The sequence below is a fragment of the Oncorhynchus masou genome, chromosome 31 (assembly GCF_036934945.1).
Source record: "Oncorhynchus masou masou isolate Uvic2021 chromosome 31, UVic_Omas_1.1, whole genome shotgun sequence".
NCBI lineage: Eukaryota > Metazoa > Chordata > Actinopteri > Salmoniformes > Salmonidae > Oncorhynchus > Oncorhynchus masou.
In genome coordinates, this window is record NC_088242.1 from 73,544,840 (window position 1) to 73,563,058 (window position 18,219).

The following is an 18,219-nucleotide window of genomic DNA, read 5'->3' on the forward strand; positions in this document are numbered from 1 at the left end:
TATTATGAAAGCCAACTTGTGCTGACCTTTTGTGAACATTAAATGATGCATGTAAATAATTAATTAGGACACTTTCCTCTCCATCACTCCCACATGAAGGCACATAGTTAGTGTTTAGGCATACATTGAGGTGTTTAATAAAGCTGACAGTCTCTATTGTTGGGGACTTCACAGGGGGACAAAATCTAGGTAAGAGAGTTGTTTACTTCATTTTATACAGGATGAGTGAGAGAACCTAAAATACACAGTAAAAGCCGATAGTTTTACTTTTAGTGAATGTAGAATACAAATTTGTACAATCTCTAGCATGGTATCTTAGTCATTCAATAAAAAGTTCACTAGAATATTTATTGTATAATGAAGATAAAACAACACATTCAAGGGAAATAAAATGCAGATTAACTTAAAATTCTCTCTTGATTTTGAAACAGTTTGTTTCATTCATGGCAACAAAGTCCAGCTTGTGCCGCCAAATGGTTTGAGCATCTAAACCGCAAACAGCTTCTTTAAGTGAACTATTAACTACAACAATTACCAAACACATAGTTCTGTTTTGTAAAAGCCATAAAGCAAAGCATTGTAGGCTTACTCTCGCAAAGCAAAGTGAAGAAAGTACTTCAAACAAAGTTCTGTTGTCTCCTTAAATCCTGTTCTTTCACATTCAATAGTTGTGCATATTTTTACACAGCACATAGACCAAAAAAGCAAGTCTATCCCTTTACATTCTCAATACATTCCTTGTGTGAATCTGATTTCAGGGGAGTGTGATTATCCAGTCTATGTACTGTAATATATGTCAGCTTCTTTAGCTGTAGGGGTGCAAGTTGAGCTTTGTGAGGCTTTTCTTGATGTATAACATGAGTAATTCTTTGGGATAAGGCTATTTTCTAACCGTGCATATAAAGAGTGAACCTAGAAAAATTCCCTGATATCCTATCAAGTGCTAAAGTGTGCATGTAATTGTGTGATGAAGTTATTAAAAAAAAGACTGCTACTGCCTTTTAAGAATAGTGTAATGGTTTTATTGCTATTCTGTAACCTGAAGTGTTAAATTTGATATTAATAAGTTATGTTGTGTTTCTTATGCATCTCTAAAATATTTCTGAATTGATCAAGACTGAGGAAAACAATGTGTTCAAAAAGGTTTACATGATTTCAAATTGATGTGCAACTGCCTATCAAGCTCCATCACAACAGTGGCACTTAAGGACTAAAAGTTAACAGTCATATTTTCATCTGCTCAGGCCCTGTAGGTCCTAAGCACATAGTTCCTACTTCATCATATCTGCAAATCTTCATTCTAGTACTGAGAGTGACTATATGGGACTTGCAATAACATCTAATAGTAGACTGGACCCTTCAAGTCACATTTTGTTGGGGTCCCATCTGGACAGACTATGAGTTGTAAACTACATTGATCACTATTGGCTTATGGCCAACTGCTATGGATCAAATGAAAGGGGTGGAGGTGGGCATGGAGAAGAAACACACAAGGGAAAATATAGCAAATATAAAGAGAGACTCCTTTTGTACAACACAATTCTCATACAAATGTGTGCAATCCAGCAGTGTGAGATCAAGTCAATTCAGTTGCATTGTCTCTACTACGTTTTAGCTGCTGAATTCTCTGACACTGTGAGGATTGGGTATAATGAAACCAGGGCCACCTGTAACAGACAATGACCTACATGCCTCTGCATGGTCTGATATGCTCACACAGGCAAACATACAACAGTGAAACAGAAAATGGCTGTTTCCCCTCACCAGTACTACACCCTGTTTATGACATCATGATTTCTGGATTATTCATTTCCTACTAGTGATGGGGCATTTACTGTGCCAATTTATAAAATGGATACATTTTATACATAATCATGACTGAGATGTACATTTAGGCTATGATATTTACAACGTTTGTAACTTAGTTTACTCAATGTGAAAAAATTATCCAGAGTGATCTATCGATGGATAATTTAATTAACCATAAATAGGTTTATTGGCATGGTTCATGAAATGGCATATCTTTCGATTGAGCTAAGCACAATCACAATGGGCGGTTTTTCAATGCTGAGATGGGACCTTGGGTTTGAAAGTTGGCAGAGTATCCAGCAGCTGCAGTTAAATAGTTAACACAATAGAAGGAACCATGTTATCCTTAGCATTGCGATTTTCCTCCACAACATATGGTATACAGGAACTTTAACCTCACAGCACTGTTATTACAATTTCCTAGGGACAGATATTCACCACTATTAAAGGGAAAATGACCCAAAAAACTACTCTGGAAATAAATCCACTGATTTTAAAACAGTAATAACAAAATTTTAAAGAAAGCACAGTATAATTAACAAAATAGTAAATATTAACCAGTGAATACTCTACTTAATAAGGATCTCGCTGGGTAAACATGGCAGTAATCCACAAAAATATACCTTTTTCTTGAATCTGGTGATGGTACAATACATACGTACTTAACACCAAGGTGATAAATATTAAAGTTGCTATTTACATAACAAAAGAAAACATTTGGCTCAAATTTAGAATTTTACAAACAGAACATCAAGTGTTCATGGCTTTAGATATTGATTCAAGATCTGGCTTGCATGTCTTCGTATTGGTTGTAACAGAGCACAGTAAAAACAGAACTAAGATAAACAGTTGTTTTTGAGAGAATTGCTAGGAAAACATAGCTACAAAATAACAAATAAACATACAGTACAGCTTTGGCTTACATTACCAATGAATTGTTGGAGCAATGAGAATATTTCTTACTATTACTATGCTACCAGTTCAACTGGAGGATTTCCCATTATCTTAATTTCCCATATCAGATTATAAAATGAATATGTTATTATTGCAATATACTTCTCCTCTCTTTTAGAACTAATCACATGACTCTGAGCCATGTCCTTCCCATACATGATAGCTGTTCCTGTCTCAAACCCCACGAGATAAATTCTACCTCTTTCAAATTAATATGTTGTAGTGTCTCTGAGGTCGATTCTGTTTTAAAATGAGATTTCACATCGATTTGATGTAATAACTTAATAGAAGAGACAAATTGAGTCAACATTGTATGAGATTAAAGGTGTATGTGGTTACACCATCATGTTGGAAACTTGCGCTCTAACAGTGGACGCCACAAGCAGGGGCCCTCAGACAGCAGGCAACACTCTGACTTTCTTTGATTGTTTGCAACTTGCAACCACAACAGCGAAAACAGCAACTACAAGTAAGTGCCAGACTAGACCAGTGACTACAATAAACTAGATTGTTTCATTCGTTTTTTTTTTCTTTGAACATCGGACTCCTGCAAACATAATCTTGATTGCACCCAGTACCTGATAACATCTGTTTGTGTACATAATTCAGTCCAACTACTTGAATGCTCTTCTTATTCATGTGAGACGTATTTAATTTAGATATGTCCTTTAATTGTATTTGCCATTCTCCTTCTTACAAAATGAAATGGAGTTAAATAATAATATTATAATGATAACTATAAGGGCCTTTCCTACCCCCTCCCTCCCCCAAGTCTACCCCCTCCCTCCCTCCCTCTGACTAGCTGGTGACTGGAGGCTTGAACGTGTGGCTCTATGTCACCCAGGTGTCCATGCGCATGCGCTTGACAGAAGGGCTCGCCCTGTTGTCCTCGGTGCCGGCCGGGGGTCTGCCCAGCCCCATGGAGGAGGTGTGGAAGTCTGGCCGGTGGTCCTCGCGGTCGCTGCCATCGTATGAGCTGCAGGAGGAGCTGAGGCTGTCCACTGGCGAGCGGCCCAGGTCCTGCCGGCTGGACGCCTGCTGCTGCTGCTGATGCCGCTGCTGTTGCTGCTGCTGGTGGAAGCCAGAGGGGGTGACGCGCTCCCGAGGAGGGGAGATGGGTTCTGACTTGATATTGATGTTTTGGCTGGTGTTGATGGAGAGGTTGGAGCCCTGAGGTAGGTGACCACCACCCCTGTGAGAGAAACAGCACGGGCTCAGTGGCCATTTGGAAAGTGACATAGATCAGGTTCTTGGAGTGGTGGTTGGAAAAGGGATATTTAAAGGAGCACAAGCTATGTAGTTTGAATGTGTATATAATGTGTGTTCATGTGTGGGTTTCTTAATGTGTATGTGTGTGTGTGTTTGCTAATGTGTTACTCACACCAAAGAACTGAGAGCTGCCTGGCCCAGTTGATGTTGTTGCCATGCCGACATGGAGCCCAGAGAGAGCCCTGGAGAGCCGAAGCCCTGTAGGGAGGAGATCTCTGCACTGCTCAGGGAGTACTCTGCAACAACAGCACCAGAGAACAGTGAGTTACACACAATCCCCCTCCCACTGTTACTGCAGCAACACCTCTCACCACAGGAGACCAGACCAATCAGTAACAGCCAGGCAGGCAGGGCTGAGGCAGCTGTGGCAGGGGACAGAGGGGTAGACTCACCGGTGTTGTAAGCGGTGGGCATGCCTGAGTAGACCAGGCCTTGAGGGGGCAGGCTGGGGGTGGTGACAGACACTACTGGGGTGGCCAGTGGCTGGGACTGGGAGCTGCTTAGCCTTTGGGTGTTCTGCAAACAAAACCAGGAAAACACAGATGTAATGAACAAAGCAACAGTATGGCCCTATAGGCCTTACTGTAGTGAACCCAAATTATACAAAATGTCAGTTGTTATAGATTACATTTGATATGTTTTTAAGTAGTAACTTGATAAAGACCATTATTATTGTGACAATGGACAAATGTGTTGTGATACTACTTTCCACCAAGAGGGGGCATTGTAGCTTCATGTCACATGTAGCTACAATCCAGATAACATATTGAGGCTTGACAATATGCACAATAAGCATAAAACTCAATCCCATTAAGTAAAGACATTGCATGTGTTTGTCCAATATTGAGAAGAGGGCTGTTGTTTGTGGATGAATCTCTTAACAGTTATTCAATGTAGGGATTATGGATAAGGGAATATAGTTGAAGTTTGATATCGTTTTACCATATACAATAGTGGGATTGGTGCTGATATGCAATCTTTTTCATATTCAATTTTCCTTACAAGCTAAGGCAAATGCTCTTCAGCACTCAAGTCATTTACAGATGGCAGATTTCTTAAGCCTGATACAAAAAGAGATGGGTCTTACATTTGGATAATATACAGTAGCTACTACTAACTCCTTTTAAAACCGCAATCCTGGCTGCAGTGGCTGGCATGCTGTCCTAAGCACACAGTCACACACAACGCAGTGCCTTCATAAGGCAGCAACAGAACCACAAAAGCTCTGAGGCAGCCTACTACACTCACCAGGCCCACACACTCACACTGAACTCATTTCCCACAATGTATAGATTTATGCATGCGTTATTCAAATCTTCTGAGGTTATAACATTCTGTCCATTATGTACCTCTATCAACTTTGAATGCTACACTTGTTTGTTCTGATCTAAAAGTAAGACATACATTGCATTCGGAAAGTATTCAGATGCCTTCCCTTTTTCCACATTTTGTTACATTACAGCCTTACTCTAAAATGAGTTGAATAAAAATGTTTCATCAATCTACACACACTACCCCATAATGATAAAGCGAAAACAGGTTTTTGACATTTTTTGCAAATGCATTCAAAATAAATAAAAACAGACCCTTTGCTATGAGACTCAAAATGGAGCTCAGGTGCATCCTGTTTCCATTGATCATCCTTGAGATGTTTCTACAACTTGATTGGAGTCCACCTGTACTATATTAACTTGATTGGACATGATTTGGAAAGGCACACACCTGTCTACATAAGGTCCCACAGGTAACAGTGCATGTAAGAGCAAAAACCTAGCAATGAGGTCGAAGGAATTGTCCGTAGAGCTCTGAGACAGGATTGTGTCGAGACACAGATCTGGGGAAGGGTACCAAAAAATGTCTACAGTAATGAAGGTGCCCAAGAACACAGTGGCCTCCATCATATAGTGGCCAGAGAAGCCACTCCTCAGTAAAAGGCACATGACATCCCGCTTGGAGTTTGCCAAAAGGCACCTAAAGGGAAAGATTCTCTGCTCTGATGAAACCAAGATTGAACTCTTGTGACAAGCGTCACGGCTGGAGGAAACCTGGTACCATCCATATGGTAAAGCATGGTGGTGGTAGCATCATACTGTGTGGATGTTTTTCAGAGGCAGGGACTGGGAGACTAATCAGGTTCGAGGGGAAGATTAATGGAGCAAAGTACAGAGAGATCCTTGATGAAAACATGGTCCAGAGCGCTCAGGACCTCAGACTGGGGCGAAGGTTCACCTTCCAACAGGACAACAACCCTAGGCACACAGCCAAGACAACACAGTGGCTTCTGGACAAGTCTCTGAATGTCCTTGAGTGTCCCAGCCAGAGCCCAGACTTGAACCCGATCGAAAATCTCTGGAGAAACCTAAAAATAGCTCTGCAGCGATGCTCCCCATCCAACCTGACAGAGTTTTAGAGGATCTGCAGAGAACAATGGGAGAAACTATGCAAATACAGCTGTGCCAAGCTTGCAGCGTCATACCCAAGAAGACTCGAGGCTGTAATCACTGCCAAAGGTGCTTCAACAAAGCACTGAGTAAAGGGTCTGAATACTTATGTAAATGCAATATTTCTGTTTGACATTTTTTATAAATTTGTATGTACATTTATTAAGAAAAAAAGAATTTCATAAAATTTAGAATAAGGCTGTAACATAACAAATTGTAGAAAAAGTCAAGGGGTCTGAATACTTTCCGAATGCACTGTATTTGCTAGCACCTGATAGAGGCAAAATTACATTTAGCATGAGCAGCAGGACTGTTTGGAATCTGGGTGGGAATAACATCAAGAGACACCTTTACTCAATAAATGTAGCAAACACATAAGGCATATACTCGTAATATAGTGCAGCTGAAGGTTACATTTGAGGCAATATTGCATCATGACAGTTTGATAAATATCCGCTGCTCCTATTCTCTCCAACGAGGTGACATCATCAAAAACAAACTTCTTCAGAGACTTAATCCACAATGAAGTAATCTGCCCCACCCAATTAGAAAAATAAATCCAAGATCTGAAATCTCTTCTTGGGAATTTACTTTGGAATTTTTGTGATATTACGAAACCTTTCGTTTGACTAAATAATATTTGATGTCTGTCCAAACTACTTTCTTGAAGTAACCAGACACAAGATTGATGTAGGACCTGTCTGATAGTTCTTGTGAACATGTGCATTGTGTGCTCACTCACTCACAAACAAACAGAAACACACACAAACCCAGCAGGATGTCTGGCATTCCCTGAACAACACATGGGAGTGGCGGTGCACAGCACATTAGACAGGTTGAGGCATCTTTAACAGGCCAGGCCTAAAACATGCAGTGACACACTGATGCTACTGTTCATTTCTCAATTTAGTCTTTATAAAAATAAAATGCATTCAATCAAATCAATTCAATAAATCCAGTTCAAGTTATTTAAATCTACAGTTCAAGTACAGCTGTCACTCCTGAACACGTGTTACTGATCTATATGCCTCTTTCTGTTGTTACGATTTAAAGTGTGCTCATTCAGCCATTTTTCTCAGGCATTTCTTAAAACTCACCAAATCCATTTCCTCTTCCTCTGACTGCTCTCAACAGAAGAGAAGAAGAGAGGCAGGGTTACAAGAGAAGGTCAGGATGGCTTCTACAGTCACCCTTTTAATGTTGAAATCCAAAGTCCTAATTGCCTGATTGTATTCCACAACTAAAAGTCATCTAGACGTGCCTGACCTCTAGACTTACAAATTCACTCTGACCTCTGCTATTCATGTTACCCTCTTTGTCAAATGCAATGTCAATCAATTTCTTTGTGGACTCATGAACTTCCCTGAAATACTTTGGATAGAAGAGTCTGCTAACTGACCATGTTATAACACTTTAGCATTGTTTTTGTGACCATTTTTGAGTTTGACCTATGATTTTGGATCCACCACTATTCGCTACTCAGAAGGTTACTGATGTAAAACCGAAATGGATAAACTCTAAGGTGAAGAGTTTAAGTCAGCCAACACACTTTGACTTGGACTTAACCTCACATTGAATAAGTTCTTAACCTCTCATGCATCAATACATAACTATGTCAATCAAATTACTTCATCAATCCTGAGGCTCTAACGTGACTCATTTGGAAGGCTCTCCACTTTCAAAAAACTGTGTTCAAGAAACTAAAACTGACTAGTTAGGTCAACTCATGAAAAAACTCATCTTTGTAGCTCATGTAAAGTAGTCAACGAGGTACCAGTCAATGTAATATATTGATACAGTACTACTAAGCCTGCATATTGTGCATGTTTGTTTCACCTAGGGGTTACTGGGGTCTCTCTGTATCTGAGGTCTACTGTTCTGCTACACAAGAGACTAACTGGAAGCCCCACTTCCAACTTCCCTGTGCCCTGGCCAGGACTGTCTTAATACCGCACTCAATCAATAGCATCAGGAAGACACGACAAGGGCGACAAGATATTATCTGGCTCACACTGGGCCCCTGATTAAGCCTTCATCCCCACTCTGTCACACTGAGATGTGATTAATTTAATACCATTATGGCCTAATGACAGGCTGTCTGCAGACCTGCCAGCCCCCAAAGCCTTAACCTATCTGGAATGTTGCGTTTACACTGACAGAGCAGAGCAGGCCCTCCCTTTCGTCTCAATACTACTGACACATTCAGGCCTTCTAAATTCTCTCTGTCTGAACCATTCTACCAGTTATATCTAAAATAATGCTTTGTCTTTGTGACGTATGGAGCTCTACCACTTCCAGATGCTGGCATGGTAACAGTACCATACACATGTTGATCCCCTGCTCCAGGCTGGTGGATGGATCACGGGTGCCCAAGCTACGGGCACCCCTGATCCAAACAACGCCTCTGTGTCTTGGAGGAACTCCCGTTGCTGAGAGCTCCAGCAACATGCAGGTTGGAAAGAGTCTATTACTGGCCAATTTCAGAACACTTTTTTCCTCTCTCTTTCTTCTCATTTAGATTGATGAGACAGTCTAGTGGAGCCTCCGGTGCTCTGCACCTTCATTATAATAATTAGAGAGGGCCTATCATTTCAATATGAATAATTGAGTGACTGGGCCTCAGAAATATAGACCAACTAGCTATAGTGCTGTTTGTGTTCTTGGCACTGTCCAGAATCTTGCTCCTGTAGGTGATCAAATAAAAATGCAGCATGAGAACGAATGCCACTTGCTGATTGCTGTTGATGGAATTGAATCTAAGCTGCACGTCAACCAGTCCCACCAGGAAGAAAGGGGTCCTCAGACAGCACTGATATCCTCATGACATTGTCTCCTGCGCCAAAACATTTCCAGCATGGCACGCTATACCACAATGATACCGTCACGATCCTGTGTAGGGAAAATGAATCTCCCTCTGTTGCACACATGTGAGGGGAAAGGAGAATGCTTCTAAGCCAGAATCTAAGCCAGCCCTAGGACTGAGAGATACATAGTGTTCCTACAGTCTGCTCATGTGCAGTGAGAAGTGGGGACTGTAGACTACTCACCAGTGGGGGCATCATGCCTTTGCTGGATGGGGGGATCACCACTCTCAGGTCTGGCTTGCGGTTTCCCATCCCCATGTTCACTCCAGGGGGCGGTGGAGACTTGGTGGGCATGACTTTCCCCAGGCCGTTCCCGCTGGGTGTGCCCAGGAGTCCCGGAGAGCCCCTAGAGTTGACAAAGCTACTCCCTGGAGAGACACACAGAGACAAAAGCCATCACGGGACTGTGAGCCACCACAACAACAGGCATCTGCCAAATCTCCAACCATTTAAAGCTGCATAGCTTGCTACGGCATGCAACGTTAAGTGTTCCCAACCCTCTGGGAAGTTTTAATAGACTCTGATAATTATCCTGCACATTTACCAAAATAAAATGTCCATTTCAGAATTGATGAGCCTTTCATTCTTGCTGTGAGTGACGATATCAAAGTCAACTCCTTGTATCCTGGGATGAGGAGCAATTCACTTAACAAATGTACTGTGACTGCTGTTTAAGGTGGGAATAACATGCCATTACAGTTGGGTAAAACACTTTGCTAAAAGATTGTTACTTTTTTTAAAGTGACAATATGGGAATACTATGTCTGGCTACGCAAAACTATGTACTCATAGTACTGTATTCGTGGTACTATATACATTTGTGTGAAATGTAATTTCCTTGTTTTACTCTAATGGTAGATTTACAGAAGAATGAGTCATAAGGCTGGTTTACCCCCAACCCAGAGTCATTTCCTGTGGCAGCAGCTCTAAAACAAAGTGAAAGAAAGCACAGGGCAATGACACCATCTCAGAGCTGATCAGGAGAAGGACCATTACAGTGCATGTCACACCATGCATATATGGAATAGAACTGATGTGAGGTATATATGCAATGAAATCAATGAAATCCTATTCTATCAACGTGAGAGTATAAGCAAATTCAATAGCAGTTTCTAACTTGTTTTGATCCATTATTCAGCTTTTTTTAAAGATTACAGATAGTAATTTGTTTTATTTGAAACAGAGGGATGAAAGAATCTATGCTATCTATTATTTCATCAAGAGATCAGTGACACAATTCAACAAGTAACTGAGTACTCCATTGTGTTGTATAGAGCCTAGTGAAACACAAGCCAGCTGCAGAATAAGCAGGACCTCACTCTGTGAAATAATGGAACAATCACCTCTCTAGCTACAGATAAGAAACACCACAATACATGGCCAAATAAACAGTTATGAGACATACAATGGTATCTCACAGCTGAATCAACAACATACGCAATGCAAACTACTATAGCTCCCAGCACTCGCTTCCATCTTATACTGGAAGTGAATGCTGCAAAATCCAAGGTGCACGCATATAATTAGCCATGTAAATGACCCAAACCCTATAAATAGCAGACACTGCTATTGCTTATGGCAAAACATCCAATACGTTAACACAAGCATAGGTCCATTGGAGGACGAGTACCATCTGGGTCAACAACCATTGGTCAACAACCGTTGCAAAGAAAGTATCTTCACCATTGGAAAGTCAGTGCAAATCAGAATTCTTTATTTCTAAGAAAGATGCATTATTTTCTGAAAGGCAAACTCTGGTTGTGGATTTCCACACAGAGGTTTCTTCTCTTCTCGGCTCTACTCAGAAACCATTGTGGGAGTGGGCGAGCAAATCAAGTGAGGCAATATCTGGGCTGGAGTTTGGGAAGGGGAGGGTCCTATCTTGCTTGATATGACTGTAAAAGGTGCAGCAACACAGCTCTCTGATAATGATCAGAAGCTATGATATCATCGTAAGGAATCCGTCCGAAATGAATATCTTTTGTAGCACAAACGTGGATGTGTAGGCAGTAACTCGGGCCTAACGGAGGAGAAACATGCTCCTTGAAGCTAATTTGATAAGCCAGTTGTGCACAAAAGCAACATGCAGAATAACTGTAGTGTACATTTGTACATGACCATGCCTAAAAATTGCTGATGAAGATAATACTTAAATGTAATTAGTGCCAGCATCCCTTTTAGACCTTTAAATGGTTTTTAAATGGGGCACTGTTACAAGATAGAAACAACTATTTTTATCTCACAGTTCATTTTAAAACGAGAAAATGATCACAAGAATGGAGCCAAGCCTTTTGGCTGAATCATATTTGTGGATTTGTTTTCTGTGTGTTATCTGAACCAGAATGGTTCTTCTGCCATCAAATCCTCAGTGAATGACCCCAGGACATGTACAATGATGTTTAGTTTCTGTTTGGGTATATATATACATACATACAGTGGGGCAAAAAAATATTTAGTCAGCCACCAATTGTGCAAGTTCTCCCACTTAAAAAGACGAGAGACGCCTGTAATTTTCATCATAGGTACACTTCAACTATGACAGAAAAAATCCAGAAAATCACATTGTAGGATTTTTAATTAATTAATTTGCAAATTATGGTGGAAAATAAGTATTTGGTCACCTACAAACAAGCAAGATTTCTGGCTCTCACAGACCTGTAACTTCTTCTTTAAGAGGCTCCTCTGTCCTCCACTCATTACCTATATTAATGGCACCTGTTTGAACTTGTTATCAGTATAAAAGACACCTGTCCACAACCTCAAACAGTCACACTCCAAACTCCACTATGGCCAAGACCAGAGAGTTGTCAAAGGACACCAGAAACTGTAGAAAATTGTAGACCTGCACCAGGCTGGGGAGACTAAATCCGCAATAGGTAAGCAGCTTGGTTTGAAGAAATCAACTGTGGGAGCAATTATTAGGAAATGGAAGACATACAAGACCACTGATAATCTCCCTCGATCTGGGGCTCCACGCAAGATCTCACACCGTGGGGTCAAAATGATCACAAGAACGGTGAGCAAAAATCCCAGAACCACACGGGGGGACCTAGTGAATGACCTGCAGAGAGCTGGGACCAAAGTAACAAAGCCTACCATCAGTAACACACTACGCCGGGACACTACAGTAACACACTACTATCAGTAACACACTACTAGAGACTCAAATCCTGCAGTGCCAGACGTGTCCCCCTGCTTAAGCCAGTACATGTCCAGGCCCGTCTGAAGTTTGCTAGAGAGCATTTGGATGATCCAGAAGAAGATTGGGAGAATGTCATATGGTCAGATGAAACCAAAATAGAAGTTTTTGGTAAAAACTCAACTCGTCGTGTTTGGAGGACAAAGAATGCTGAGTTGCATCCAAAGAACACCATACCTACTGTGAAGCATGGGGGTGGAAACATCATGCTTTGGGGCTGTTTTTCTGCAAAGGGACCGGGACGACTGATCCGTGTAAAGGAAAGAATGAATGGGGCCATGTATCATGAGATTTTGAGTGAAAACCGCCTTCCATCAGCAAGGGCATTGAAGATGAAACGTGGCTGGGTCTTTCAGCATGACAATGATCCCAAACACACCGCCCGGGCAACGAAGGAGTGGCTTCGTAAGAAGCATTTCAAGGTCCTGGAGTGGCCTAGCCAGTCTCCAGATCTCAACCCCATAGAAAATCTTTGGAGTTGAAAGTCCGTGTTGCCCAGCAACAGCCCCAAAACATCACTGCTCTAGAGGAGATCTCCATGGAGAAATGGGCCAAAATACTAGTAACAGTGTGTGAAAACCTTGTGAAGACATACAGAAAACGTTTGACCTCTGTCATTGCCAACAAAGAGTATATAACAAAGTATTGAGACACTTTTGTTATTGACCAAATACTTATTTTCCACCATAATTTGCAAATAAATTCGTTAAAATTCCTACAATGTGATTTTCTGGATTTTTTTTCTCATTTTGTCTGTCATAGTTTAAGTGTACCTATGATGAAAACTACAGACCTCTCTCACATTTTTACGTGGGAGAACTTGCACAATTGGTGGCTGACTAAATACTTTTTTGCCCCACTGTATATAACATCTACTCATTCAAGAGTTTTTCTTTATTTTTACTATTTTCTACATTGTAGAATAATAGTGAAGACATCACAATATGAAATTGCAAACATGGAGTCATGTTGTAGCCAAAAGTGTTAAATAAATCAAAATATATTTTATATTTGAGATTCTTCAAATTGCCTCCCTTTGCCTTGATGACAGCTTTGCACTCTCTTGGCATTCTCTCAGCCAACGTCATGAGGTAGTCACCTGGAATGCAATTCAATTAACAGGTGAGCCTTTTTTAAAGTTAATTTGTGGAATTTTTTCCTTCTTATTAATGCATTTGAGTCAATCAGTTGTTGTGACAAGGTATGGGGGCATACAGAACATAGCCCTATTTGGTAAAAGACTAACTCCATATTATGGCAAGAACAGCTCAAATAATCCAAAAGAAACGACAGTACATCATTACCTTAAGACGGGGAAATTTCAAGAAAGTTTCTTCAAGTGCAGTCGCAAAAACCATCAAGCGCTATGATGAAACTGTCTCTCATAAGGACCGCCACAGGAATGATCCAGAGTTACCTCTGCTGCAGAGGATAAGCTCATTATAGTTTCCAAATAAATGCTTCACAGAGTTCAAGTAACAGACACATATCAACATCAACTGTTCAGTTGAACATCAACTGATAAGACAACAATAAGAAGAAGAGACTTGCTTGGGCCAAGAAACATGAGCAATGGACATTAGACCAGTGGAAATTTGTCCTTTGGTCTGGAGTGCAAATTGGAGATTTTTGGTTCCAACCGCTGTGTTTTTTTGAGATGCAGTGTGGGTAAACGGATGTGTATATCCCACTGTGAAGCATGGAGGAGGTGGTGTTATGGTGTGGGGGTGCTTTGCTCGTGACACTGTCAGTGATTTATTTAGAATTCAAGGCACACTTAACCAGCATGGCTACCACAGCATTCTGCAGTGATACGCCATCCCACCTGGTTTGGGCTTAGTGGGACTATCATTTGTTTTTCAACAGGACAATGACCCAACACACCTCCAGGCTGTGTAAGGGCTATTTTACCAAGAAGGAGAGTGACGGCGTGCCGCATCAGATGATCTGGCCTCCACAACCCCCAAACCTCAATCAAATTGAGATGTTGTGGGATGAGTCGGGCCGCAAAGCAGCCAACAATTGCTCAGCATATGACGGAACTCCTTCAAGACTGTTGGAAAAGTATTCCAGGTGAAGCTGGTAGAGAGAATGTCAAGCGTGTGCAAAGCTGTCATCAAGGCAAAGGTGGCTATTTGAAGAATCTCACATGTAAAAAATATTTTGATTTGTTTTTGGCTACTACATAATTCCATATGTGTTATTTCATAGTTTTGATGCCTTCACTATCATTCTACAATGTAGAAAATAGCAAAAATAAAGAAAAAGCCTTGAATGAGTAAGTGTTATAAAATTTTGACCGGTAGTGTATATAGTTGAAGTCGGAAGTTTTACATAAACCTTAGCCAAATACATTTAAACGGGGGTTTTCAGAATTCCTGACATTTAATCCTAGTAAAAATTCCCTGTTCAGGTCAGTTAGGATCGACACTTTATTTTAAGAATCAGTATTTGGTAGCATTGTTTTACTTGGGTCAAACGTTTCGGGTAGCCTTCCACAAGCTTCCCACAGTAAGTTGGGTGCATTTTGGCCCATTCCTCCTGACAGAGCTGGTCTAACTGAGTCAGGTTTGTAGGCCTCCTTGCTCGCACACACTTTTTCAGTTCTGCCCACAAATCTTCAATAGGATTGAGGTCAGGGTTTTGTAATGGCCACTCCAATACCTTGACTTTGTTGTCCTTAAGCCATTTTGCCACAACTTTGGAAGTATGCTTGGGGTCATTGTCAATTTGGAAGACCCATTTGCGACCAAGGTTTAACTTCCTGACTGATGTTGCTTCAATATATCCACATAAATTCCCCTCCTCATGATGCCATCAATTTTGTGAAGTGCACCAGTCCCTCCTGCAGCAAAGCACCCCCACAACATGATGCTCCCATCTCCGTGCTTCACGGTTGGGATGGTGTTCTTCGGCTTGCAAGTCTCCCCCTTTTTCCTCCAAACATAACGATGGTCATTATGACCAAACAGTTCTATTTTTGTTTCATCAGACCAGAGGACATTTCTCCAAAAAGTATGATCTTTGTCTCCATGTGCAGTTGCAAACCGTAGTCTGGCTTTTCTATGGCGGTTATGTCGATATAGGACTCGTTTTACTGTGGATATAGATACCTTTGTACCTGTTTCCTCCAGCATCTTCACAAGGTCCTTTGCTGTTGTTCTGGGATTGATTTGCACTTTTCACACCAAAGTATGTTCATCTCTAGGAGACAGAACGTGTCTCCTTTCTGAGCGGTATGACGGCTGCGTTGTCCCATGGTGTTTATACTTGCGTACTATTGTTTGTACAAATGAACGTGGTACCTTCAGGCGTTTGGAAATTGCTCCCAAGGATGAACCAAACTTGTGGAGGTCCACAGTTTTTCTGAGGTCTTGGCTGATTTCTTTTGATTTTCCCATGATGCCAAGCAAAGAGGCACTGAGTTTGAAGGTAGGCCTTGAAATACATCCACAAGTACACCTCCAATTGACTCAAATGATGTCAATTAGCCTATCAGAAGCTTCTTAAGCCATGACATAATTTTCTGGAATTTTCAAATATGTTTAAAGTTCTGATCCACTGGAATTGTGATTTATAAGTTAAATAATCTGTCTGTAAACAATTGTTGGAAAAATTACTTGTGTCATGCACAAAGTAGATGTCCTAACCGACTTTCCAAAACTATAGCTTGTTAACAAGAAATTTGTGGAGTTTTAATGACTCCAACCTAAGTGCATGTAAACGTCCGACGTCAACTGTATATATCACAGTTGCTTTAATTACATCCATATCATTTATGTTTGAGCAAAGCATGAGTTCATATTCTTGTGAGCCAAGGTCTAGGTATTTGAACGAAAGCCAATACAGATGGCTCATTCCAGACAGAACAATTTAAAATTAATTTCTATCAAAAACCTCTCTCTGAAAATATATAATTAATATATATTTAAAATATGGCTGGAACAATTTGCCTGCAAAACCAAAATGCTGTACTTTGTGAGTAAATATTCAGACCCTGACTCGCCTTTTGTCATGGTCACCAAGACCCAGGCTACTTTATGGAGCCCGGGGCTATTCAAACATAATCTCAGCCCCATCTCCTTATCTATCATGATTCATGCCTGCAGAGCACTGGGACTGAGCCACTGCGAGACCTCTCCAGGAGGAATATTGGGGCACTCCCCCCCCCCTTATTTTGACACTGGCTTGTGTGCTCCTCATGTGCTAGATGACCCTCTCTGCTGATCCTCATTTACCCAAGTTAAACACGGTGTACATTTAGCACTGCCTGTAATGTTCTACGGGTGAAATTAATGTATGAAAATAGAAAATCCTATTGTGGCTTAACGTGAGATGTGGTGCATTAACAGAAACACACTTTCATGTTTTGTTTTAATATTATCATGTTCTCGGATTGAAAACAGGCTCATGTTCATTCTGAATCAATACATACTCAATTCCAATCAAATGACAAAGGCCTCTAATGTATTTCCTTCACACTGCTGCAGAAAGGAAACTATGACAACGGCTCCAAAAAGCTACAGCTTTCCAGCTGCAGTACTTATGCTTCCACAATGTGGAAGAGAGAAATGCTAAGGTGCAATGAGATGTCATGTCCATGGACAAAATTATTAATTTGCACTTTGTCTGTGCATGTCAATATTAAGAGAGTTTTCTTTCCAAGGACAAGAGCTGGCATGACAGGTAGGATTAGTGTTCGGATCAGGGCCACCATTCCCGAGGCTTAATCATTGATCCTGAGCATTTCCCAGGAAATTCTCCATGCTTGTAAGCTCTTCTTAGTAGAGATATCAAGCCACACCACCGAGGGAGAAAAGAGAGCAACCAGTACAAGACAGGAGCATTCCGTCTGCTTTGTCCAAAAGGCCTCTCTTCTCCCAATAGCTGCAGCTTGTGAAAAATCTGAGCTATGTAAGAAATGGCCATCTGACAGCAGCACTGAAGAGAGAGGTTTCTCTCCCAAGCAGTCTGTCTCTGCTGTTCCACCCAGTTTGGTACATACAACCCCACAACCTTACCGCTAACCCAGCACAGGGTCAGGGTTCTGAGCACTGCCAAAGACCAAATACAGACTGACCAAACATTTCACACAGCACTGACTCAGAGTATTGAATCACCTCACCAACCTCTTACTCAAACTTCTACCCAGCATATCTAGGCTCACAATTCAGGACAGAATTACATTTAAGATCTATAGCTTTAAAGGGATACTTCGGGATTTTGGCAATGAACCCCTCTATCTACTTCCCCAGAGTCAGATTAATTAATGGATACCATTTGTATGTCTCTGCATCCTGTAGGAAGGAAGTTAGGGTAGTTTCGCAAGCCGACGCTAACTAGCGTTGGTTACCATAGACTCCCAATCATTGCGCTAACGCTGGTTAGCAATTCCGCTAAAGATAATAAGAAACTTCCTTCAAACTCCACAGAGAGACATACAAATGGTATCCACAAGATCATCTGGCAAAGTACATTTTCTTTTTTTTACCTGGCCTGCCTGGTTAAATTAAAGTGAAATAAAAAAATAGTCTCATAGCAAAGGGTCTGAATAGTTATGTAAATAAGGCATTTAAAAAAACATTTCTAATAACATGTTTTTGCTTAGCCATTATGGGCTATTGTGTGTAGATTGATGAAATTGTTTTTAAAAATCAATTTTAGAGTAACAAAATGTGGAAAA

General features: G+C 41.0%; 1 protein-coding gene across 4 annotated transcripts in view; it reads right to left on the reverse strand.

The window, feature by feature from the left end:
- Positions 1-329: 329 nt before the first annotated feature.
- Positions 330-18,219, reverse strand: part of LOC135524402 (myocyte-specific enhancer factor 2A-like) — a 117,652-nt gene continuing 99,762 nt past the window's right edge. For all 4 annotated transcript variants that reach the window (XM_064951907.1, XM_064951905.1, XM_064951906.1 and 1 more), the window contains 4 exons: positions 9,521-9,705; positions 4,425-4,548; positions 4,145-4,268; positions 330-3,955 (listed from right to left, as the gene is read on the reverse strand). In XM_064951907.1, coding sequence (XP_064807979.1) covers positions 3,595-3,955; positions 4,145-4,268; positions 4,425-4,548; positions 9,521-9,705 — 794 coding nt within the window. In that variant the 3' untranslated portion in view covers positions 330-3,594. The remainder of the gene's footprint in view (positions 3,956-4,144; positions 4,269-4,424; positions 4,549-9,520; positions 9,706-18,219) is intronic.